The sequence below is a fragment of the Rhinatrema bivittatum genome, chromosome 5, assembly GCF_901001135.1.
Source record: "Rhinatrema bivittatum chromosome 5, aRhiBiv1.1, whole genome shotgun sequence".
Lineage (NCBI taxonomy): Eukaryota > Metazoa > Chordata > Amphibia > Gymnophiona > Rhinatrematidae > Rhinatrema > Rhinatrema bivittatum.
In genome coordinates, this window is record NC_042619.1 from 348,363,493 (window position 1) to 348,390,885 (window position 27,393).

Consider the following 27,393-nt stretch of genomic DNA (forward strand, 5'->3'; position numbering starts at 1 on the left):
ACCATGTCTTCGGCGGTTTCCGCGAGGCGGCTGCTGTGACTCCGTAATTGGTCGGCTGATGCCTCTTCTAAGTCTCAGCTAGGTTCCTTTCAAGGGGAAACTTGTTTGGAGAAGATCTGTAACAACTTATTAAGGCTTTGGGAGACAAAAAAGTTTCAAGCTACCTGAGGAGAAGCCCAGACTGTCTCGACCCTTCGGCGCCTCCTGGGGTCGTTTCCGAGGTCAGCGCCACTTCCGTTCTGGCAAGGGTGCTTCCTTTGCCCCTCGGCAAAGGTTGGTACAGTCGCAGGCATGGGCGTATTCCTTTCGTGGCAGGCGGCCTCAGCGCAACGGAACCTCTCATGGTTTCGCTGCTACCAAAGCTCCCCAATGAAGGTGCGCCAGCCCATTCCTCCCAGAAGATAAGGGGGAGCGGCTCTCCCTGTTTCGCGAGGAATGGGTCAAGATCACGTCAGACCAATGGGTACTAGATATTATAAATCACGGTTACACTTTGGATTTTCCTCGCCCTCTTCGGGATCTATTTCTCGTGTCTCCCAGTGGGGCGCCAGCAAAACGCCAGGTGATTCTTCAAACCCTGTCTTGGTTGAAGGACCTGGGAGCGATTGTCCCGGTTCCACCAGACGAATGTCAGACCGGTCAGTACTCCATTTACTTCATAGTCCCCAAAAAAGAGGGCTCGTTCTGCCTGATCTTGGATTTGAAGAAGGTCAACAAAGCGTTGTGAGTTCCTCGGTTTTGGATGGAGACGTTGAGATCCATCATTGCGGCCGTGCACAAAGGCAAATTTTTGGCCTCTTTGGATCTGACGGAAGCTTACCTTCATGTAGGAATCCAGGAGCACCATCAGAGGTTCCTGAGGTTCATGGTTCTGGGGGAGCACTACCAGTTTTGCACCCTTCCGTTCGGGCTGGCGACGGCTCCTCGAGTCTTCACCAAGGTAATGGGAGTAGTCATGGCCTGCCTTCGGCGCGATGGCATATTAGTGCATCCCTATCTGGACAACTGGCTCATTCGAGCGAAATCGGAGGAGCTTTGCAAGGCGGCAGTGCAGTCTGTCTTGCACCTTCTGCATTTGCTAGTCTGGATCATCAATTACGCTGTCAGCGGCTAGATCCCGGCGAATGGGAACTGTCCGTGGAGGCGATGCAGCTCGTGATGCGCCATTGGGGGACTCCTTGACTGGACTTAATGGTGACTCGGCTGAATACAGTCGCAGAAGGTAGCTCGGGTCGGAAGGAGTGGATGCCCTCGCCTTCCATGGCCTCCCGACATTCTCCTCTGTGTTTCCTCCTTGGCCGTTGGTGGGAAAGGTTTTAAGACGAAAAGAGTCCCACTGGGGGCCGGTCATCCTTGTGGCTCCGGAGTGGCCGTGGAGGCCGTGGTTCACAGATCTGATCAACCTCGTGATAGAGGGCCCCTTACGTCTAGGTCATCTACTGAATCTACTGAGACAGGGTCTCGTATTTTTCGATCAGGCGGCTCGCTTTTGTCTCGCAGCTTGGCTTATGAGAGGAAGCAATTGAGAGAGGCTATCCGGAGGCAGTGATTACCACTCTCCTACACGCGCGCAAGACTTCTACTTCCCTCACCTATGTTCGGGTTTGGAAAGTATTTGATTCCTGGTGCAGTGGGTTGAAGGTGTCCCCGCGGCAGACCACTATAGTCCCCATTCTTGCCTTTTTGCATGAAGGCTTAAAGAAAGGTTTAGGGTATAGCTCCCTCAGGGTCCAGGTGGCGGCGTTAGGCTGTTTGAGAGGTAAGGTTGATGGTTCTTCTATTGCGGGACATCCGGATGTGGTGCGTTTTTTGAAGGGGGCCAAACACTTACACCCGCCGGTGCGAGCGATATGAACTTCGTGGAGTTTGAATTTGGTTCTCCGGGAGCTTTGCAGTTCTCCTTTTGAGCCTCTCAAACGGGCTACATTGAAAGACTGTGTTTCTTGTGGCTATTTGTTCGGCTAGACGAGTTTAGCCAAAAATTCCGTTCTTGGGAATTTCAGACTCTGGAGTTTCGCTTCAGACAGTACCCTCCTTTTTGCCAAAGGTGGTATTGGCTTTTCAAGTCAACCAGTCAGTTGAGTTGCCGGCCTTGACCCCTCAGCAAACATCGGTACGGTGGCAGGCAGCCTCAGCGCAACAGAACCTCTCACGGATTCGCCGCTAACAAAGCTCCCCGATGAAGGTGCGCCAGCCCGTTCCTCCCAGAAGATTGGGGGGGGGGGGGGGGGCTCTCCCTATTTCGCGAGGAATGGATCAAGATCATGTCGGACCAGTGGGGTACTAGATATAAATCGCGGTTATGCTTTGGAGTTTGCTCGCCCTCTTCTTCTGAATTTCTGTATTGCATGCTTTGAAATCTCAATTTTTCCAAGTTTTGATATTGGTAGTTTGTATTAAGTACCTCTGTTTGTTAATTGAAAAAGACTGCTATCTAGTTGACAAGACTGTGGATGGAGGTGGAATAGACGATACTCCGTTTACAGAAGAGAATGTATGGGAAGAGCTAGGAAAACTGAAAGTAGACAAGGCCATGGAGCTAGATGAGATACGCCCCAGGATACTGAGAGCGCTCAGAGATGTGCTGGCGGGTCTGCTGAAGGATTTTAGATTCCTTGTAATGGGAGTGGTGCCACAAGATTGGAGAAGAGCGGTGATGGTCCTGCTTCACAAGAGTGGGAGCAGAGGGGAAGCTGGAAACTACAGGCTGGTTAGCCTCACATTGATGGTGGGAAAATTAATGGAGACATTTTTGAAAGAAAGGATTGTGAACCATCTACAATACTGAAGCAGTATTGGTTGCTCGACCCGAGGTAGCATGGATTCACCAGGGAAAAGTCCTGTCAGACAAATCTGATTTTTTTTTTTTTGATTGGGTGACTAAAGAATTGGATCAGGGAAAGATTGCTGGATGTGATTTACTTGGATTTTAGTAAAGCTTTTGATACGGTCCCAGATAGGAGACTCATGAACAAAATGAGAAGCTTGGGAGTGGGTACCAAGGTAGTAGCGTGGATTGCACACTGGTTGACTGATAGGAGACAATGTTAATGGAACCTACTCTGGAAAAAGAACGGTGTTACGTGGAGTGCCACAGGGGATCAGTTTTGAGACCAGTTCTGTTCAGTATCTTTGTGAGTGACCTGGCGGAAGGGATAGAAGGTAAAGTTTTGTCTATTTGCAGATGATCTGCAACAGAGTGGACATGCCTGAAGGAGTAGAAAGAATGAAAAGTGATTTAACAAAGCTTGAAGAGTGGTCGAAGATTTGGTAGCTGGGATTCAGTGTCAAGAAGTTTGTCATGCATCTAGGGTGCGGCAATCGAAAAGATCTGTATGTGATGGGCGGTAAAAGACTAATGCGCACGGACTGGGAGAGGGACCTTGGTGTAATAGTGTCTGATGATCTAAGGCAGTGAAGCAATGAGACAAGGCGACCGCTAAAGCCAGAAGAATGCTGGGCTGCATAGAGAGAGGAATAACCAGTAAGAAAAAAGAGGTGATAATGCCCTAGTACAGGTACTTGGTGAAGCCTCACCTGGAGTACTGCGTTCACTATTGGTGCCCATATCTCAAAAAGGATAGACAGGATAGAGGCGGTCCAAAGAGGAGCAACCAAATTGGTGAGGCGGTCAGCATTGGAGAGAGGCTGGAGGATATGAATATGTATACCTTGGAAGAGAGGAGGTGCAGGGGAGATATGATACAGACCTTCAGATTACCTGAAAGGCTTTCAATGATGCACAATCATCAAACCTTTTCCATTGGAAAGAAATCAATAGAACTAGAGGTCATGAAATGAAACTCCCGGGAGGATGACTCAGAACCAATGTCAGAAAATATTTCTTGCAACAGATGTATCTGCACTTGCTTTTACAGAGAGCAAATGATTCAGAATTAACTTATACGGCTGTACTACTTGTTATATCTTTCTGACACTGGTCTGAAGACCAACTCAGTCAGAGTACACCTCAGTGCTATCCGGGACCTACCACCACGTAGTTGATGGCCTCCTGTTGTGTCCTGGGATGTAACATGGTACTGGCTCATCTCATGCGAGATCCTTTTGAGCCGCTGCGATCTTAAGTACCTGACATGGAAGATTATCTTCTTGGTTGCAGTTGCTTTGGCACACAGAGTCAGTGAGCTTCAGGCGTTGGTGACGTATCTGCCTTACACGAAATTCTTTCATGACAGGATGGTTCTATGCACTCACCCTAAGTTTCTGCCTAAGGTGGTGTCTGATTTTCATCTCAACCAGTCCATTGTCCTGCCTACCTTTTTTTCCCAGGCCGCATTCTCACCAGGGCAAATGGGCTCTGCACAGCTTGGATTGCAAGAGAGCCTTGGCTTTCTACCCTGAGCAGACAGCAGGCCACAGACAGTCCACACAATTCTTCATTTCATGTGATTAGAATAGATTGGAAGTTGCGGTCACCAAGCACACGTCCAACTGGCTGACGAATTGTATTTCCTTCTGCTGTGCTCATTTAGGCTTTCCTCTTGGAGGCCACATCAAGGATCATTCTGTCAGAGCCATGGCGGCATCAGTAGCCCACTTACATGTGGTTCCTGAGGTCGAGATCTGCAGGGCTGCGACATGGAGTTCTCTCCACATGTTTGTTGCCCAAACAGAATGTTGGGAATTATTAGAAAGGGAATAGTGAATAAAATGGAAAATGTCATAATGCCTCTGTATCGCTCCATGGTGAGACCGCACCTTGAATACTGTGTACAGTTCTGGTCGCCGCATCTCAAAAAAGATGTAGTTGTGAAGGAGAAGGTACAGAGAAGGGTGATCAAAATGATAAAAGGGATGGAACAGCTCCCCTATGAGGAAAGGCTGAAGAGGTTAGGGCTGTTCAGCTTGGAGAAGAGGCGGCTGAGAGAGGATATGATAGAGGTGTTTATTTATTTATTTTATTTTAAGGGCTTTTATATACCGATGTTCATGTACTGGTACATATCACGTCGGTTTACATAGAACCAAAGTTTGAAATTACATTGAACATTCTATCGAACAAGAGGGTACAAATAACATGTCTAACATCATGGGAACTTATTGATAACGCTGAGAACTTATAGGTAGAGCCGAGGACAAGTTAGAAATTAAACATTAGAAATCCAGATACATTATACCAACTGGCTCACCTATATCCATATATTTATGCCCTCAAAAAAATGTAGAAATTTGTGAGGCAAGACTTCACTAAATCCATGTTGCTTTGTCACATTAAACTATGCAGCAATTTTGTTTTTTATGATTGTTTCTACTATTTTTTCTGGCAAAGACATAAGACTCACTGGTCTATAGTTTCCTGGATAACCACTTGATCCCTTTTTTAAAAAACTGGCGATACACTGGCAATTCTCCACTCTTCAGGTACCATAGACGATGTTATGATAGTTTACAAATTTCCAAAAGCAGATTCGCAATTTCATTTCTCAGTTCTTTCAGCACTCTGAGATGAATACCATTTGGTCCCGGTGATTTGCTACTCTTTAGTTTGTTAGTTTTAAATGTGCTACTTGCTAATTTCATGGAGTGCCCTCTAGTCCTTCTATTATACAAAAGAGTAAATAACTGATTCACATTTATACGTTCTAGACCTCTCATGATTTTAAACAAAGTGCACATTGCAGAAGTGTGCATGGACTTTTTTACAAAGTGCACATGGACTTTTTTACAAAGTGCACATTTTAAACAAAGTGCACATGATTTTAAACAAAGTGCACATTGCAGAAGTGTGCATGGACTTTTAGCCACATTTGAAGGTGAGTAATTTTTAGACAGCCATTTTACACATAGGAAAAATGCTTTTCAATTGCCCTCATTAATCTTGACTGTTTATCTATATGAGCAACCTATAAATAACATAAATTGAACCTACTGTAGATGATTTTGAACAAATCTCAAGCTACATGAGCTTTCTGTTTCCTTTTCGCTTATCCCAAAAGAGGTAAATGATACAAATAAGCTGAATGTTTGCAGAAATTTCTGAAAATTGTCCCAATGTACAGATATTCGCTTCCTTCCATTTCCAGAAAATATTATGCTATTATAACCCTGATAGGAGATTAGGGCATTAAAAAGTCATGGGCTAGAGGGCAGTGTCCTTTTGTGGATTGCCAACTGGTTAAAAGATAGAAAACAGGGAGTAGGCTAAATGGTAAATTTTCTCAGTGGAGAATTGTGAATAGAGGAATGCCCCAGGGATTTGTTATGAGACCACTGCTTTTTAATATATTTATAAATAACCTCACTTGTTCCAATTTCCAGGTTATCAAATTTGCCAATGACACAAAATTATTCAACGTTTTTAAATCACAAGAGGATTGTGAGAAATTGTAAAAGGACATTGCAAAACTGGGAGACTAGGCATGGAAATGGCACTTGAAATTTAATGTGGACAAGTGCAAAGTGTTGCACTTAGGGAAGTGTAACCCCTTTTATAGCTACCTAATGCAAGCTTCCACATTAGGAGTCACCACTCAGGTAAAGGATCTAGGTGTCATCATTGATAATACGTTGAAATCTGCTCAGTGTGCAGCAGCAGCAGCATCCAACAACGCAAATAGAATGCTAGGGATTATTAGGAAAGGAATGGAGAATAAAACAGAGAATAACATAATGCTTCTGTATAGCTTAATGGTGCGACCTTACCTTGAGTGCTGCGTGCAGTTCTGGTCACCACATCTCAAAAAAGATTTAGCTGAATTAGAAAAGATATAGAGAAGGGCAAGCAAAATGATAAGGGGGATGGAACAATTCCCCTAGGAAGAAAGACTAAAGAGGTTTAGGTTTCTTCAGCTTGGAGAAGTTTCTTCAGCTTGGAGAAGTTTCTTCTCCAAGCTGAGGGGAGATAATGATAGAGGTCTAATGAGTGGAATGAAAAATGCGAAGACCAAGAGACATAAGGAAGTTACTAGGTAATGCACTTAAAACAAATAACAGAAAATATTTTTTCCCCAATGCATGATTAAGTTCTGGAATTTATTGATGTGGTGAAAGCTATTAGTGTAGGTATATTTAAATAAGATTTAGACAAATTCCTGAAGGAAAAGTCCTTTAACCATTAAGGTACAGTAAAATAAAATTAAAAAAAAAAAATCCACTGCTTATTCTTGGGACAAGCAGCTTGGAATCTGTCTACTCCTTGGGAATCCTGCCAGGTACTTGTGACCTGGATTGGCCATTGTTAGAAACAGGACACTGGGCTTGACGGACCTTTGGTCTTATCCAGTATGGCAAGTCTATCTATTATTTCAGGATGAGCTTCACAGCGATCGGATAAATATATCTTTTCATTAGCACATGCTGATGTGCAACTTGATTGGACATTTTTAGCTGCAAAGAAAAATATACAAAAAAAAATTTCCAAAACCTATTTGTTTGAACAGATTAAGTGGTAAATGATTACACAAATCTGCTTGTCCAATATCATGTCTATTCAAATTCATACACGGACTTGATTATTCGCAATATCTATTTATTTAAGTCATCCTTCTCATATTATATTATTTAACCGATTACTTGCAGACTATATACGCTACTAAAGTTCCTTGTAAAATGTGAACACAAATAATGTTATAATAATATTATCTGTTTGTTAAATACTATTGTTACTTTCACTGTTCCTTGTAATAATGTTCAATAGTTGATTGTTATTGTTCTATGTTCTATGTAAAAAACCCCAGTCTAACCTCCCAGACCAGGGCAACCTTTTCGTTACTTGTAAACCGGACTGATTTGTATTGCATACAGGAATTCCGGTATATAAAAATTAAAAATAAATAAATAAATAAATATAGTCCTTTGAGGGGAAAAAGACAGTAGATTAATTATCTAGCCCACTATTTGTCTGATACGTTTTAGAGAGAATAGTAAGTGTGGTGTACTTTACCTCTTTTTGATGTTTTTGTATTTCCCACAATGAGGTATTGTGCTTCTAGCTTTTTGACGTTTTTGTCCAAATGAGTATAGCATTCCAGTTAAAGAAAAGATTATTGGATAGCAGATTCCATATTCTTCATATATGCCTAAACAATTTGACCTTAGACGGGCATGTCAAGGCCTATAATGTTAGGGCTTTTTGGCTGCTTCAGTGCCCTTCTGAGTTCAAGTTTTATTGAATAGATTTGAAAGCTGCAACATAGTTCGTTCCACACAGTTGCATTTTATTATTGCTTAGATACTGACAGCAAGTTTGGACAGATTTTTCTTCAGGGTTTTTGAGGGTTGGAGCCCAACTTCAGGTCCCACAATGCCCCCATCCATGGGCCCATTCTTTCATTTAGGGTTGTCTTCCTGTTCAAAATGTTTAAAAATTTTGAGTTGTACCTGCCATAAAAAAGTTGTTCTGCTCTGCTGGTGGTGTTTAAACACTTTTTTTTGTTGGACAACAACTCTTTGCTAGGGAGTCCCAGGTGTGTAACTACAATGAATTACTTGCCTTCAAACAAAGTTCAATTGCTTACTTGTAACGTGTTCTCTGAGGGCAACGTATACTGGTTATAGTTAAATAACATTTCCCATGTATGTGTCTGAACTTCATAGAATACCTGTTTTAATGTAAACTCCTCTGCTTTATAGATTTAATTAATACAATTGTTTATTTATAGCATGCTTCTGAGGGTATCACGCGTTTTGATGTGCAGTCCACCTTAAAGTATGAGGATCTTACTCCTTGCATAAACTTGAAGAGCTGGGTTCAAACATTAAGGTACAGTATTGTCTTTGAAAGTATAAAACTGTTTTAGCCGTCCTTCTGAAAATGAGTATAAAATATGTTGCGAAAACCAAATAGGCACTCAAATATTTCCTCATTGAATGATAATGTATGGCCAGTTCATTCAAAAGCAACGACACATGGCAAAGTTCATAAAATCAAAATAAGTAAAGAGGAAAAATTATACTAGGGTCTGTGCCCCTCCTTGCTTCACTCGCCAACCCTGCCAATGGGCTCTCTGCCCTAGACTCCATGTTTGTGCCTTGGTGTCTGTGTGGGGATGTTTATTGGGGAAGGCATGGGTAGCAGGGGGAGCATGGGTAGCATGGGGAAGGCACCGATAGCAGACATTATAAATTGCTCCATCACCACCGGCAAAGTCCCCGACCCCCTTAAGCTTGCTATTGTAAAGCCTCTACTAAAAAAACCCACCCTTGACCACAATGATCCTGCAAACTACAGACCCATATCTAATCTACCTTTTATCTCCAAAATCATGGAGAAGGTGGTCAACACCCAACTCACAGAATTCCTAGAAGAGAACAATATTTTACACCCCGCCCAATATGGCTTTCGCCAAGATCGAAGCACCGAAAAACTCCTACTCGCCATAACAGATACTATCCTTAAGGGCATGGACCACAGCCAATCCTACATCCTTGCCCTCCTAGATATCTCAGCTGCATTTGATACTGTGAACCATCAAATCCTACTATCACGCTTATCCGAGATAGGCATATCAAACACAGCCCTATCGTGGTTCTCCTCTTACCTAGATCATAGAATGTACCTAGTCAAACTCGATGACTTCGAATCCGCTCACATTCCCCTCACGCAGGGCGTCCCACAAGGCTCCTCCCTATCATCCACCCTCTTCAATATTTACTTACTCCCACTCTGCCACTTACTCTCTAAACTAGGACTGAAATTTTTCCTATACGCAGACGACGTACAAATATTGATTCCCATTCGAAAATCCCTCAACGAAACCCTGCAGTACTGGGAAACTTGTCTGACCTCTATCAACTCACTCCTCTCCAATCTCCACCTTGCACTTAACACCTCCAAAACTGAAATCCTTATCCTAACAAATCAATCTTCCGACTCGATCCACTATATGATCCAAAACGCCTCACAAGCTCAATCACTACCACATAGCGTCAGAGACTTAGGAGTTTACCTAGACAACCAACTAAACTTGAAATCCCACATTAAATCACTGCTAAAAGGAGGCTTCTTCAAACTCCAAACCCTCAAAAAACTGAAGCCCCTCCTTCACGCCCATGATTTCCGCACCGTTATGCAAACCACCATGTTATCCAAACTCGATTATTGCAATGCCCTTTTCTTAGGCCTCCCAGCCTCTACTACTAAACCTCTGCAAATCCTCCAAAACGCTATGGCACATATCCTAACAAACACAAGAAAATCTGATCATATCACTCCCATACTACAAAATCTCCACTGGCTCCCCATTGCATTCCGTTCCCAATACAAAACACTTACCATCCTACATAACACTCTATACAAAAACAGCTCCCCCTGGCTTGAAGATATGCCTCAATTCCGGCAATCGAACCGCCCCACCAGAAACGCCCTCGCCGGCACCCTCCAAACCCCCTCACTCAAAACTGGGCACCTCACCGCCACCAGGGAAAGAGCCTTCACTATCGCGGGCCCCTCCCTCTGGAACTCCCTCCCGGCCAAACTCCGCCTAGAACCATCCCTGAGCCACTTCAAAAAAGGAATAAAAACATGGCTGTTTAAACAGGCCTACCCCAACTCCTCTCAACCCTAGGCCTCCCACGCATGCAGGATTCTGCATTCTATATACAGCCCTTCTCACCTTTCCCACCCTGGTAACCCTTCCAGTACTCCCCATGCTCACCCTCTCTCCCTCCCTCCACTCCCCCCCCCTCTCCCCGCCATTAGCCTCTACAGCCTTCCCCTTCCCCGCTTTCCTTACCTTTTAAATCCCTCCCTTATCCTTACCTCCTCTTTCGCATATATTCTCCCCCCTTTCCCTCTCCCCTCACCTCTCCCCCCAACTTTGTAAATAAGTTCACATATGTAATTTTAAATCCATATCTTTCCAATTTAAGTTATCCATGCTTGCTTTCTCTTTCTCTCGTACTTCGCTATTTACCTTGTTCTTTTTATCCAATTATTATCCAATATCTCCCAGTTAAACCCCCCTGTTCAATGTAATTTCCTTTCTCAGTTAATTGTGAACCGACATGATGTGTCCTACGAATGCCGGTATATAAAAAATGTTAAATAAATAAATAAATAGAGGTCTGTCAGAAGGCTTGCAGAGGATATGTGAAGATGGGAATGCGTGTTGGGGTGCGGTATATTGTGATGGCTGAATTGTATGTCTGTGATGGTCCATCCTGTCATTACGATATAATTTGTAGCATGGTATCACAATGTCCCATTGATTATCCTCCTTTTGCCAGGTCTCTGAGATGACAATTATATCTACCTCTTCATTCAGTGCTATACATTCTAACTCCCCTGTCTTTAGACTTCTAGCACTTGTATATAGTCATTTTAAAGTATGTTTTTTGTTTGTATGAATAACCTGCTTATCAGTTGGCAGGGGTAATTTGAAATCTTTTTGCTCTGCTGTTTTCTTAAAGGCACTTGGGCTACGTTAGCATTTGTTGCAACCTCTCCATCGAGATGCCCTAACTTCCCTGTTTTGTTAGTATTCTTCAAAGATACATCTTACCGAACCATGTGCTTCTGTGCGACTGTCTGCTTTCCCCCATTATCTAGTTTTAAAAGCTGTTCTATCTCCTTTTTAAAGGTTAGTGGCAGCAGCCTCGTTCCACTCTGGTTAAGGTGGAGACTATCATTTCATAATAGGCTTCACTTTCTCCATAATGTTCCCAAGTTCCTAACAAATCTAATATCCTCTTCCCTTCATCATTGTCTCATCCACATATTGAGATTATGGACCTCAGCCTACCTCTGGGGTCCTGCTCATAGAACAGGGAACATTTCTGAGAATATAACTCTGGAGGTTCTGGATTTCAATTACCTAAGAGCCTAAATTTATTGCCAATAACTTCCCACCTGCACTTTCCTTTATTGTTTATATCCACATGTACCACAACAGTTGGCTCCTGCCCAAGACTCTCTAAAATCTTATCTACATGGTGCATAAGTTCCTCTACTTCACATCAGGCAGGCAAGTTTCCAAGTGATCCTCATGCCCACCAGCCACCTAGCTATCTACATCCTAATCCTTCCTTTCCTCAGCCATTGTCCTGACAACATATCCTTGGTGCGAGAGGATAAGGCATCACCTGGAGGGCAGCTCCTAGCTATAGAATCACTTCCTGCCACACCTAGGTGGTGATCTCTTGCCAGATGGCCTTGCTAATCCAAAGCAATGCAAGGGCTGCTTGACTGGATTTGGGAGAATTCTACTGTGTCCTTGAAGATCCTCAATATATCTGTCTATCTGCCTCAGCGCTTCCAGGTCTGTCACTATGGCCTCCAGAGATCAGGAGCGCTCTCTCTCAGAGCCAGGAGCTCTTTGCACCAGGTGCACACATACAATACCTCACCAACAGGGAGATACTCATACATGTGGTACTCTATGCAAGAGACTGGATAGCCCCCCAACTCACTGCTGGACTTCTGTCCACATCTTCATTTTATTAGGTTGCTCAAATTTTGAAGCTGATTATGGAGTAGGTATGTCTCTCAATTTAAGGGTTTTAAATTTTGGTGTCTTTTAAAATCTTAAGTTTTTTAAATTGATAACTAGGTGACTTGTGTTAGTTTGTGAATGACCAGCAACAAAGCTAACATGATATTAAGTCGGAGGGTGTACAGAAAAGCAGTTTTTACTGCTTTTCTGTGCACTTTCCCGGTGCCGGCAGTAATTAAGCCTACCTTTGGGTATGCTCTAATTTCTGAAAGTAAAATGTGCGACTTGGCTACACATTTTACTTACTGAATCGCGCGGGAATAACTAATAGGACCATCAACATGCATTTGCATGTTGCGCGCCTATTAGTTTCGGGGGGGTTGGATGCGCGTTTTCGCTGCGCTATTACCCCTTACTGAATAAGGGGTAAAGGTAGCACATCGAAAACGCACGTCCAAATTGTTTTCTTCTGATAGCCCCTGAAGCAGCTCAAAGGAGCGAAACTCGGCCTGAGTCAGGCTTTTTATGATGATCTGTGCAGAATAAAGAACTCTTGGTGTTCACTGATCCTTTTGTTTTGGTTGCTACTGCAGTATTGGATTGGTTTCCGGTTTGTTTTTTTAAGGTGGGAAATATTACTGCATCACTCAGAGTTCTCATATCTTTTTAGCTGTTAGTGGCATATATTGTCTGCGTGTACGATCAGATAAAATAAGGATTCAACCCCTTCTTTGAATTTTTTATCCCACTCGTTTTCTTTCTTTGAAGCCTTCTCCATCCAACTAGTCACCCCATTACCTCTGAGTATAGGAGTTTTGTGGCATAAAAGTCAGAAGGGTCATCAATATGGAGGTTAAAGTTGACAAGAATAAGGGAGGTGAAAGTGATCACAGAAGAAGGAAAGCCAGGAATCAAAGTCAGTGAGAATAGAAGAGGGGGATTTATCAGAGGGTTGATAAATTACAGTTCCTTTACCTACTCATTTGATCTCCAGCTCTGCTCTACCACCCCTTCTCACAAGCATGACCATTGCCTTTCCTGTAACTTCTGTCTCTGACTTCTCCACCTCAATTTTTCCTATCTCAGACCATTATCTGATAACTTTCACACTAAACCACCCTCCCCACAGCCTCATCCAGATAACCTCTACTTCCCTCTACCTCCCTCTTCTTTCCTCTGCCTTTCTCTCCTCCTTTTCTGGAGTCACAATGAAGGAAACTGCTAATCTTTATCTCCTCCTCCAAACTCACTACTTATTCCTATGAACCAATTCCCATCTAGTTCCTCAGCTGTATCTCCAGAGGATTGTCACATCCTCAATCTTTCACTTTCCACTGTTTCTTTTTTTGCTGCCTTCAAACATGCAGTGATCACATCCCTCCTGCCAATTATCATCCCATCTCCTCCCTCCTTTTTGCTTCCAAAGTACTTGAATGTGCTTTTCACTATAGTTGTCTTGACTTTCTTTCATCTCAAGCATTCTTGATGCACTCCAGTCTTGTTTTTACCATCAATCTACAGAAACAGCCTTTGCCAAAGTATCCAATAGTTTATTTATGGCTAAAACCAAAGGCCATTACTTAGTCTTTATCCTCCTTGATCTATCTGCTGCTTTTGACATTGTTGATCCTTGATACTTTGATTTCAGGACTCTGTCATGTCTTGGTTCTCTTCTTAACTCTCCCATCACACTTTTACTGTTTCCTCTAATGGATCCTCCTATCAATTGATGTGCCTCAGGGATTTGTCCTGGGTCCTCTTTTTCTTCTCTCTATACTAATTCCCTTGGTGCTCTGATTTCCTCTCAGGGTTTCAATACCATCTTTATGCCTATGATTCCCAGATTTACCTCTCTACAGCAGAAATTTCATCCAGAATCCAGTCCCAGATCTGAGCCTGCTTGTCTGACATTGCTGTCTGGATGTCTTCAACTCATCAAGGGTGATAAGTATCAGTGACCGAATAGCCAGCCATGCTGAATGGCCACCACTTAGCTAGATAATTAGTTATCCAGCTAAATCGTTGGCTAAGTGGCAGGCAGGGCTAGGGTGTTCCAGGGAGGAGCCACTTTAGCCAGATAAGTTATCTAGCTAACTTGGATATTCAGAGTTAACTTATTCAGCTAGGTCTGGACAGCCCATAGGGCTGACCTAAAATTAGATGGATAAAAGTTATCCGCTGAATATATGGGCTACGTTAACTGACTGACTAGCCAAGCCACACAATGGCTCTCAATAGGAGCAAGTTCACTCCTCCTTTCTAACCCTCCCTCCCTTCCCACCCCCGTACCCTCCTGCAAATGAACAGAACAAAGTTGGGTATCAATTAGAATAACTTTTATGGGATATATTGAGGCCACAGCACAAGCTTAATTTTGATAAAAACATATACAAACAACTTTAAACTAACAACTTTTGTTATCCAACGAACTGCACCTAGGTAAGGCTGGGGTGACCCATATTGTTTGCTCTGCCTTGTCTCCATGTCCTCGCCATCCTGGCTGTCGAAGCCTTAGCTTGTTGGTGCCATCGATAAGAGTTTTGGCTGAATCCCCGTTCTGTAGAAGTTCGGGGCAGACAAATCCAGCTTCACCGCTTACCTCGTCTGCCGTAGAAGCGAGAGGCGTACTTCCAGTATACCCCAAATGCCGGGGCTTCTTACTGCTCAAGGTTATGCTGCCTTTGAGGACTCCTTTTTATGCCCCCTTTAGCCTTTTATGACCCCGCCCTCCTTGCTTGTGCCGTGACGATTTTACTGTCCTATTTCTAAATTCTTTTGAGGGTGGGTGGGTGGGCAGTGCTGGTGCATCTGTGGGGAAAAAAGGGGTTTTCCCTAGGTGTAGGATGCCTTATAAAGGGTTGCAGTCTCCAATGAGCCTGAGCTTCTTAATCCTTGCCCTTTCCTTCCCCTTTTCCCAGCTCCCTCCTCTTGTTATCCGACACCACCCCCTCTTGTTTTCCTTCCTATCCTATTACCTAATCTGGTTCCTTTTATTTTCCTAGCCTCTAGACGTCTGTCCCGCACGTATTGTGCCCTGCCTGGGACAATGGGTCCCAGGTGCAATGATCTTTATCTCCCTCGTCATGGCCAAGACAGAGCTCCTTATCCTCCCCCGAAGCTCACTTCCCCTCATCCTCTATTTCTGTGGATAACACTGTAATCCTCAGTCCCCTCGGATCATAACCATGAATTCATCTTTGATTCCTCTCTCTACCTTCTGTATGCATATCCAAAACACTGCTAAAAAGTGCCATTTCTTTGACTATAACATCACTAAAATCATTCATTTCTGAACACATTACGAGAATATTTATCCCACTCTTTTCACCTCCCTCTTAGATTATTGGAGCCTGCTCCTCACAGGTCTGTCAGTGAGCCATCTCTCTCCACTATAATCTATCCAAATTCACCTGCACGATTTATCTTTCATTAAAGTTGCTACACCCACATAATACCTCTTCGCAAGTTAATACATTGGTTCCCTCATCTGTTCCCACATACAGTTCAAGTTCCTCACCTACATTAGTCTTTACTCTACAGCTCTTCCATTGCTCTCCTGTCTCTGTCTACACCCCCCCCCTGTATTCTGCTGAACAGATAAGTCACACCTTTTGTGTATGCCCTTCTATACTCCATGCTTTCTACCTGGCTGCACCCATGTTTGGAATAGACTTTCTGAGCTGGTGCATCATGCTTCCTCTTTTGCCTTATTTAAATCTTGTTTAAAATCCCACCTTTTTAAAGATGCCTTTCTGTCTTAACCCATAAGAGCATGCCATACTGGGTCAGACCAAGGGTCCATCAAGCCCAGCATCCTGCTTCCAACAGTGGCCAAGCCAGGCCATAAGAAACTGGCAAGTACCCAAAACTAAGTCTATTCCATGTTACTGTTGCTAGTAATAGCAGTGTCTATTTTCTAAGTCAACTTAATTCTCCTCCAACAATTTATCTAATCATTTTTTAAACCCAGCTTCACTAACTGCACTAACCACATCCCCTGGCAGCAAATTCCAGAGTTTGTGTTGAGTGAAAAAGAACTTTCTCCAATTTATTTTCTCCTGCTTACAGCCTCATTAGTTTTTAACCATTTTTTTAATAAATGAAATTCCCCAAGTCTCTTTTGTCCTGTATATTTGTTTTGATTAGATAATAAGGTCTACCAAGCAAGGACTGTTTCTTATGTTTTAGTACAGCGCTGCTTATGTCAAATAACACTATAGAAGTGTTAAGTAGTAGCAGCAGCAGTAGTAGTCATGTTGTCCCTGCTTTAAGTACCGTATTTTTCGCTCCATAAGATGCACTTTTTTTCCTAAAAGTGGGGGGAAAATGTCTGTGCGTCTTATGGAGTGAATATAAAAAATAAAATAAAAAACTAACTATAAACCCCACTCTCCTGATCCCCCCCCCCCCCCTCCCAAGACCTGCCAAAAGTCCCTGGTGGTCCAGCGGGGGTCCGGGAGCGATCTCCTACACTTGGGCCATCAGCTGCCAGTAATCAAAATGGCGCCGACTGCCCTTACTATGTCACAGGGGCCACTGGTGCCATTGGTCGGCCCCTGTGACATGGTAAGGGCAAAGGGCCGTCTGTGCCATTTTGATTACTGGCAGCCGCCAGCCCAAATGCAGGAGATCGCTCCCGGACCCCCGCAGGACCACCAGGGACTTTTGGCAGGTCTTGGGGAGGGGTCAGGAGGGTGTGGGGTTGTAGTTAATTAAATTTAAAGGGTTGGGATGGGGGGGTCCCGCAGAAAGAGAATACGTTTTCTGATCTGGGGAGTGGACCGAAATGGCCCTCCCCAGACCCAAAAACAAAATGGGGACAAACAAATTTTATGCACTCCCCTAGTTTGCTCCATAAGAGACACAATGCCCGGGAACAGAGCCGGTTTAGCACACCATTTTTTTTTTTTTTTTTAATTTTCCCGCTCTGAATCCTAGGTGCGTCTTATGGAGTGAAAAATACGGTAGTCAGTAGTAGCAGCCCTCGTATCCCTTATCTTAGACGGGTATGTCAAGGCTCACAATGTAAAGGCCATGGCAGCATTTATCATTTAAGTTTTGTCTCCATTGATGATCGAATGACACCACAGAATAAAAATGTAGTGATACATATGCCCTCAAGTGCTGAGTTGGCTAAGTATTTTTGTAATAAAGTGGAAAGAATTAGAGCTCCTATAGAAGGAAAGAGGAACACCAAGTTGATAGTCAATAATGCTGACGAAATTGCAGTTAATACTTGATAGGATACATTTGTTTTGTATAATGAAAATTGGTTATAGGAAGTAATCTCTGTGATTAGAAAAAACTTTAATTTTCAGGATCCCTTTTCCTTTTTACTCTTTGCAAATAAGCTTCCTGCCTTTAACCACCAGTTGGTAGAAATTATAAATTTAACATTGACTCAAGGGGTTGTTCCACTTAGCCTCAAGAAGGCTTTTGTAACATCTATTCCGAAACTACCAGACTTCCGAGAGAGAAAATGTCTTATTTTCACCTTATCTTCAATTTATCTACTTCATCAAATGTTCTAGAGAAATGGGTGTTAAAACTATTGGAGGAATTTGAAACTGATGTCACAGTTTATGATAATGAACAATACGGGTTCAGGAAGAATTGCAGGACCAAAACATTGTTGTCCTTATTGGATGACATGTACTCTGCTGGAAGATAAGAAAACAGGTGTTCTTTTTCAGTTAGATATTGCCTCAGCTTTTGACGTGTTTTGTCATAGTAAGTTGTTTAGGCTGCAGGACTACGGGGTGGCAGGAATTGTCCTGCAGTGGTTTTGCTATTAAGTGATAGTCAACAGAGAGTATGTCAGAAGAATGATGTATCAGATTGGTATTCCTTGGCAGAGGGGGTTCCACAAGGTTCATGTCTATTGCCTTATTTGTTTAATATCTGTAAAAGTCCATTGCGTAAGGTACAGTCAGAGATGGGGCTGGTATACAAATGTTATGCTGATGATGTGCATGTATTTATTCCTAGTGATTGCCCGGCATAGGTTCCGGTGGAAAAACTCGAGTTATCTGCCAAAGGTCAATGAATGGTTGCTGGCAAATGATGTATTGTTAAATTGTGATAAGACATCTATTTTATGGATAGGGAGCATGCCACTGCCACCACTTTATCCTATTCGGTATGAGAAAACTAAGTGACTTTAATCTACTGAAATATACAGTTTGGGGGTTAGGTTAGACTCAGCTCTAACTTTAAAGGCTCATGTGACTAAAAGAGCAAAAATGGCTTTTTATAGATTAAAATTGCTAGTCATTAGAAAATATTTTCACAGTTAAGAATTTTAAGGTTATTATTCAAGCATTAGTTTTATTGTCTATTGATTACACTGATTTGTTTTATTATGGGTTGCCAGCGAAGTTGATAAATGGTTTACAGCTGTTACACAATGCAGCAGTCCAGATTATTTTTAATTTGCCTAGAGGATGTCAATCTCACCTTATATGCAGCATCTTCATTGGCTACCAATCAGTTATAGGGAGAAATTTAAAGTGCTTGTTACTATCTATAAAGGGGTACATAATGTTTCCTGTGGTTTAAGGGATAAGATTGAGAGGGAGGAGATTTGTGCTTCTCAGTGCAAGAATGGCTGTTAGTTCTCTCTTTGCAAAACTATAGAATGAACAGGGCTAGAAAGAAGGCTTTTTCTACATTAAACCTCGGTATATAAAGTTATAAATAAATAAATGTGCTCCATGTTTCTGGAATGATTTTGCCAATAGGGGTGCATAGAGAATCTGATTATTTAAAATTCTGAAAATTAGTAAAGACAGAATTATTTTGTGAGGCTTTTGCTGGAGGAGAGGTTGAGGCTCAGTCACAGCTATAATGATACTAGTAGGTGTGTTCAGCTTGGAGGCTGTTCAGCTTTGAGGCTGTTCAGCTTGGAGAAGAGACAGCTGAGGGGGGATATGATAGAGGTCTTTAAGATCATGAGAGGTCTTGAACGAGTAGATGTGACTCAGTTATTTACACTTTCGAATAATAGAAGGACTAGGGGGCATTCCATGAAGTTAGCAAGTAGCACATTTAAGACTAATCGGAGAAAATTCTTTTTCTCTCAATGCACAATAAAGCTCTGGAATTTGTTGCCAGAGGATGTGGTTAGTGCAATTAGTGTAGCTGGGTTCAAAAAAGGTTTGGAGAAGTCCATTAATGGCTATTAATCAATTTTACTTAGGGAATAGCCACTGCTATTGATTGCATCAGTAGCATGGGATCTTCTTAGTGTTTGGGTAATTGCCAGGTTCTTGTGGCCTGGTTTTGGCCTCTGTTGGAAACAGGATGCTGGGCTTGATGGACCCTTGGTCTGACCCAGCATGGCAATTTCTTATGTTCTTATCATTTATAATTTTAAATATTGTTTTCTTTGTGTTAATTGTTTGTTTTATACTTTTATGAATAGTTAGAGCAGTGGGCTATGACCCAGGGAAACCAGGGTTCAAATCCCGCTGTCACTCCTTCTGATCTTGGGCAAGTCACTTTACCCTCTGTTGCCTCAGGTACAAAATTAGATTGTAAGCCCTGTGGGGGATAGGGAAATACCTATAGTGCCTGAATGTAATCCTCTTTGATGTAAATAAATTAAATCCATAAATATTGTGATCTGCGTTTGAACATTGTGTGAATATGCAGAATGTTTTTGTTAAAATTAATAAACTGGGTCATGGATCTCAATTCATGTGTTTACATTTCCTTTTTGTTTGGACATATCCTCCTAACTGGGTAGTAGGTTTGAATTGTCTGTCCTCCAAGGTCTCTTTGAGGGACAGAGCTCTATGTCATCCTCCTTAATGCCCATTTTATAATTTTGGAATGTCTTCAATGTTTAAGAAAACATTAAAAGGGTTATCGCAATAAAAATATATTTCTGCCTTTTGATACTTATTAATGATGATGTTTTCATCTTTTTGTTGAAGGATAGGCCTTAGTTAAGAAGTCCAAGCTGTGTGAGTGAACCTGCTTGTCTTCATAGAAAACAATGTTGTTTACCTATAACAGGTATATTTGTAGACGGCTGTTTACCAATCACAGTGTCACTCCGACCTTCCCTTAAGAGTAATCCCAGTTATAGCTGTTTCTTAGAAATAAGGGAACTGCAGTGCTGTGGCAGCCCAGGAATGCTGCGCATGAGCAATAACAATTTGAAGTCTTTGTTGAAAGCTCCGGAAAAGCACAGTCACTTACACCTACTTACGTGACTGGGGAAATAGTCTCCAGACAACACCTGTTGACAGGTACATAAATCCAATATCTTTCACATCAAGACTGCTTCAGAAAACATATAGGATTTGTGAAATATCTTGAGTATGTTGTAACAATTATTTTGTTGCATAATTAATGAAGTATTATACAACTTCAACAAGAAACTGATGGCTTTTGACTGTGTTTTAGATAAGTTGTGACATAAAACGTGATAGAATTATGATCATCTTTCTGCCTAACCAACTGTGGAATAATATGTAAAATTGTAAATTTTTGAAATAGGAAGCATTCCACTTGTGTTTGGTTTTAAAATATTGAGTTACATATTTTTCTGTCTTGTGGTTTATTTACAGACCTATTTGTGCTAAAACGAAACCTTTAGGATCACGTGATGTTTTGCCAAATAATCGACAGATATATGAAATCATTTTAACATACAACTTTCATCAGGTAAGTGCTAATTGAAATTAGTAAAGCAGAATGGAAGTAGCCCATGTAACTTTTGGTATTATAATCTATCTTATGATTCATACCCTAAGATAAAAAATGGAGATTTTAATGATCTCTGAGAAATGTTTATTTTTCTTTTAGTATGTGCTTAAATAACTAAAGTAAGAGAAGTGACTAAGGTGCATTGCCTTGCTGACGTATTGAAATATTACAGCACCATGCATGCTCAAGAAGTAATGGTATAACTTTGCAAAAGTAATCTTGTTTACGTATTTGTGGGGCTTAGTGCACTCTAGGAATTGTTTTCACCCTTCCAGGCAATGTCCTTTTTCTCTGTGGACTAGCAGGAACAAACAACAACATAAATGGCTAATGCCATCCAACACTGAAAGTCTTTTGAGCACGCATGTGAGTTCCTGCGCTGTTGCTGCTGTGTAAGACAACTCAATTTTTGTGTCTGCAGAAGTGCTCTGATTAAAATTTCCTTCCTTTCTTCAAATCGATACCACTACAAATATTTTGGTTTTTTGATCGGGGTTTATTGGTATGTTTCAACTTCATTTTTGACTCTTTGCGGTGGTGCTATTTTTCTGATTTTTGAACAAAAACAAAAGTTTTTCTCCCTTCTTTTTAGCTTCATTATATCAGAAGTTTCTAAGATCAAACTGTGCAATGTATCACCATAAGATGGGTAGCCAGGATTTACACTATATGTTTCAGGTGCTTAGGTCCCCATCATGACTATACTGCTTGTGAGAAAATGTCTCTGTAAGGTATTCAGTACAGGAGCATGAAGCTAAGCAATGAAATTTCATCTTCTTCTGTCAGAGTTCCTCCTCAAAATGACCAGATCAAAAAAAGGTGAGTATAGATGGAAAGAAGGCTCAAGCTCCTCTTCAAACAAATGATTCTAGAAAGAGAAAGCATGATTCTTTGGTGCTGGTAGACAAGAAGCACCATGCCGAAAGATCACATAAGCATCAGAACCATTTTTTAAAAAAGCATTGCACCAATGAATCAGCATGAAAGCGTTCTTCGATATTGTACTTGGAGTTGTGCCCTAGGCTCTAAGGGATCAAAGTTCCTGCGTAGAAAAAGAGTGGTACCAAATTTCAGTCAATAAAGAAGAAAATATCTCATCACAAAACCTCTATATCCATTTTAGTACTTGAGTCAGATATCTCATCTAAAACAGCCTTTCCAAAGCAGGCATTGCCTCCATTTCCTGAGGCCTTCATCCAGAAATTATGGAAATATTTTTATTAAAAACTATGTCTGACACAATTAAACTGTCAACCTCAAGAGGACTTCTAGTCTGGAAAAATTTGCTACAGAACTTTCAATGCAGTCCCCTATTACACCTTACCAGAAAAATATTCAAGAAGCATCACTTTTTTTGACTTCAAAATAAAAATCTATGTCAAAAGATCCTCCCATAGTCATTCCTGATTATGAAAACTCATACTCCTTGGGCCCTTCGGACTCTTTTCATTCAATAGAAGAATCTTTGAACTATTACTGGATCCATTTCCAGAGCCTGAAAGGAGTAATACCCCCTTTGTCCCCTTTCTGCAAACATGACTTATGTTTTCTTATAGAAGATGTCAGAAAATATTCCTTTTTCAGACTTTGCAAGATCTGCAGTTTAGGATCTACTTAGTACTCCACTGGTAAAATAAAATAATGTATAAAGTATAGAGTACAGCAATATCTAGACTGTGACAGTTTTCAACTTCCACTTGATTCCATTATGGTTGAGCCATCTATGAGGAAAGCTAAAAAATCAAAAGGTTTTCCCTTAATTCCTCCACCAAAGGAGTCAAAATGTATGGGTGCTGTTGGGGAAAAAGGTTTCAGATGGTCATGCTTCAATCAAGGGTAGTAGCCATCATTTGTCCAGTATTTATATAATACCCTGTAAAAGCTAAGAGGTGCTACTAACTCCATAAGTTTTAAACATCAAAACAAGACAAATGTGCAAAGCATATGGCTAGATCAGTTTTAATGCCTATGATAACTCTTCAAGATCTTCAGTTATGGCCATAGCTACTAGGAGACTTGCATGGCTAAATGCATCTTGTGGTTGGAGGATTTTCATGATAGAATAGCAGATGCTCCTTGTTTCAGAGATAATTTATATGGGGAGAAAGTGGTGGAAGGGGCTGAGATCATCAGAGTACTACACCGCCATGCAGACTCTAACATCAGCATCTACTGCCAGCCAGCCATCACAAAAACAATACCAGCAATACCCCTATAGAAAGCCTTAGTTATTACAGCAGAAGAACATTTTTCAAATAATTAAAGACTAGAAAGAGTGAAATCCAAAATAACACAATCACTCTAAGGCTTAAGTGAATGTCAAAAAATATTAGTTTTAGACGACCATGATCAGATTCTTCACATTCTAGTTTGTAACTAAAATTCACTTGTAGAGTCAGGAGGTGTAATCACAGGTCATCAGCAAAATATCACTATTTTTTTTAGAGACATTTTTCTTTGCAAATAAAAAGCACTTTCTTGAGAAACAATCTTTGTCGGTTTCAAGATTGTATAGATGTCCTCCCGAATTGAAAATCTCTTAGCAATTTATCTCAACACTGAACCAGCATTTCAAAATTAAAATTTCTGCATCAGGGGTAACTCTGTCTTGATAGCTTCTTGTGCCAGAGAAGCTAAGAGCTCTTGTCAACAATGTCCTTGGGGAAGGCAAAGCAATACAAAGAAGTATTCATTCTAAAAATGAAATATTCATATGCGATATAAGTAGATCACTTAACCTTTAAAAATGCACAGGGAAACATTTTTTAAAAATTGTGTGACGTAAAATATTTTAAAATATTGAAAGATGTCTCCGATATTGAGTCATGGCAGAAATATCCAAATTTAAATAGTCAACATAATATTGAAGCAAGCAGGTAAAAAGTAGAGCAGAGAAGCCAAAAACCATCTTCAAATATTATAAAATGTCTCCCAATCATAGCTAAATATACAAATACGCAAAGTTGAAACATCTAGGTACAAGCAATCAGATAAAACCTTTCTTCTTATGGTGGAGGAGTTCTGCAGGAGGCTCGTGTGTTGTATACTCAGCTACTGTCTCCATAAACAGAAGCACAGGGCAGATACTGCCATATTTAAAGGGACAAATGGTGAGAAATTAGAGCTGTCAATTAACCAGCGGGCGTGAGAAAATGAGACCAAAAAAGCTCCTAAAACACAGCGATGCATTTCTTCTTTAAATGTGGTGAACAAATGTTATGGACCCAAAAAGCAAGAAGGAAGACGGTCTAAAAAAGCCGTGAGACATAAAACAAGGATTAGCCGAAAGTCCTCAAATTTTTTTTTATTCAATCAATATGTGGGCACTTATTGATTGAATAAAAAAAATTTTTTGCGGACTTTCGGCTAATCCTTGTTTTATTCCTCAGAACAAATGTTATGAACAGTGAAGACAGTCTCCCATTATTAAATAATGGTGGAATATTGCTGCTAACCCTCTACAAAGAAAATTAAGTGTGAGATCAATCTTTATACTAAGTATAAATGAATAGATTCAGGTGAGTTCATAGGGTTTTTTGAATAGCCATGTTTTTAGATCTTCTTTGAATTTCTTTTTTTTTTTTTTTGTTTTAGCACAAATAGGTCTGTAAATAAACCACAAGACAGAAAAATATGTAACACAATATTTTAAAACCAAACACAAGTGGAATGCTTCCTGTTTCAAAAATGTACAATTTTACATATTATTCTACAGAACATACTAATGAACTGGTAACAGCCTTGCCTTGTCTTCCAGCCTCACTTTGTCTCCTTTACTGACCTTACCCTATGTCTTCGTTTGCCCTTAGCTTACCCTCCAAATCTGACCTTTTGCCTGGACCTGACCACGTTTTCCTTCCACTTGCATCTGACCCCTTGCCTGGACGACTATTCTTGCTAACTTCCTGCCCTGATCTTGGCCCGTGTCTGACTCTGTTAGCCTGCTGCCTGCCCTGACCGTGGTAAGGCTCTGCTCTCTAATAATCACCACTGACCTAGGGACCCCCACCTAAGTCCTGCCAGCTGCCAGAACCAAAAGGCTCAACTTATGGGGGAGGTGGCTAGTTAAGATGAAGCTCCAGACTGTCCCACTGCCAGCATAGGCCTCGGGGCTTCACCCTTAAGACTGCAAAATCTCCTTTCACAGGCTTTCTTTTCTCAGTGAGATTCCTATTTTGATGATGTCATTAGGGAAATAGTTCTTACCCAGTTTATATTCCCTGTAGTCCCATTGATTCAGTGTTAAACCCTGTCAAATTTATATAAACAATGATTTTTCAGTATGTTTAAAATTTTCCTTTAACTGGGGTAAATAAGTAATTAAAAACTATGGCTTAAGTATGTGTAAATATGCTAGCATTTTAGTTTTTAGCTTCTGGTAAGCACTCCGTTTCCATGGTGTCTCCCTAGTGATGGCTTTAGAATTCTGAATTTTTTCTGTTTTTTTGGGGTTTTTTTATCATGCTCAGCACCAGAAATTCAAAATAAATAAAAGTAATCCCATTGAAGTAGAGTCCAAAACCACCCAAAAATCCCACCTTAAAACTGGTTCAAATCTACTCCATCACCATCAATCCTGACCCGTAGATGTCCTGTACCAACCAAACACTCCTATAACCAGTCAGAAACACACCAAAAACATTCATGCCCATAATTTGAAAATTATAATATTTTAACTGCATAGAATGGTCAAACATGGGTCCCTACCACCTCCGCAGGTGTTCACAACCATTTCCCCATTCTTCATGAGGTGTTTCACCCATCTCTAAGCCCTAATTGCGCTCTGTGAAAAATGGGTCCAAATGTGTCCTCAAAACTAATTTTTTACCCCAAATAATGGTTTATTTAAATCAGCTCCCTAGCCTTCACTTTCATGACCCCAGCCAGAATTTTCTTCAGATTTGGTGTTTTTAATGTGTTTTTAAACTTAATAGCACTGGATTTGCCAAGGTGCTTCCCAGGGGACTAAACTTGTTAGGGAACCTCCTTTAGGGCTTCCCAACTGATTTAGGGCATTTCAAAAATTTTATTTTGATTTCCCCCTTTTTTTAACTTTAAACTTGTTCTGGGGTCGAACGTAGGAGCTCACTGACATCAGTGATGACATCAGCGGGACCTGGCCTCTGCAGCTCAATTGTACCGGGGTGAGTCAGATTGTCTCTGCCCTGCAGTGCCAGCCTTCTCAAAGCTGCTGCTGTTTGATCTACCTCACCTGCTGCAGCCCATAAATTGCCACAAGACAACTGTTCCAACGCAGCCCTTTGCTGCAACTCTTCCCCAAGCCGCAAGGAGCTCCCCACACTCTTGCAGCCGCTCCCTGACAGCCACTGTAGCCACCTCATTCTGCGCCCACTCCAGGGCTCTCTATACTCCTTTATAAAAATGTTCATGGCCATGCTTCCTGGGCTTCCCAGCCCCACCACTGTACTGGGCCCCTGCCAGGACACACTCCAGTATGCACACAGTGAGGCAGGTAATTCAATATTTTTTAACCTCCTATTCACACTAGCTTTCCCTAGATCCTGCTTTCTTCCCTTTCTGCAAGAAAGGCATATATTTCTAGTGTACTACTTCTTGATTCTTGTGGAACAGTGGATCCCTTTACAGCCTCTTGGCTCCTTGGTGACATGTTTTCTTAGCATGGTCCATTATACTTGCCTTTTCTATCCCTTTGGTTCTGTTGCGACCGTCGCTGCCCGACGTCTCCACCCCACCCACTTTACCTCTGTGGCGACTCCCTCTTTGCTTGTTGGATGTTTGGCTGCCGCGGCATCATCTTGCCGTCCTCCTCCAGTCTTCCCGGACTGGCAAGGCGCTGCACTCTGCCATGTTTCCCAGAAGCCTAAGGGCGCGTGCGCAGCGCGGCCTCGACTCAAGTACCAGCAGTGGTGCGAACCTTGGGGAACCCTGAGATGACGTCATCCGCTCTGAATTCGCTAACTAATCGAGTTAGCAAGGACATGGACTGGACACGGAAACGTTCTTCGCTCCTAGCTACTCTGCCTTCACGGACTTACCAGGGGTACCCACTCCTCGGGGGCCTCATTTCTCTTTTGCCTTTCAGGTCGCAGTCTGGAACCAGTGCTCGCGCCTCGAGGGCCCACGTTCTCAGACCTGCTTCTGAATACCACTTCTGCCAGGAAGTCATCGCTGCCTACACCACCAGTGAGTTACCATCCTTCTCTCAGAGCTTTCCCTGGAACCAGGTACTTGCTCCTCAAGGGCCTATTCCATTCCAGCTCCTGGGCTGCTTCAAGAGACTATTGTGTGAGTGTTGCCATCAAGG

General features: G+C 41.8%; 1 protein-coding gene across 5 annotated transcripts in view; it reads left to right on the forward strand.

Moving 5' to 3' along the window:
• Positions 1–27,393, forward strand: part of TPP2 (tripeptidyl peptidase 2) — a 315,654-nt gene that overhangs the window by 168,428 nt on the left and 119,833 nt on the right. For all 5 annotated transcript variants that reach the window (XR_003857142.1, XR_003857143.1, XM_029604520.1 and 2 more), the window contains exons 19-20: positions 8,622–8,722; positions 20,969–21,065. Coding sequence is in view for 3 of the 5 variants with exons in the window: in XM_029604520.1 (XP_029460380.1) it covers positions 8,622–8,722; positions 20,969–21,065 (198 nt within the window). In the remaining 2 variants the exon portion in view is untranslated. The remainder of the gene's footprint in view (positions 1–8,621; positions 8,723–20,968; positions 21,066–27,393) is intronic.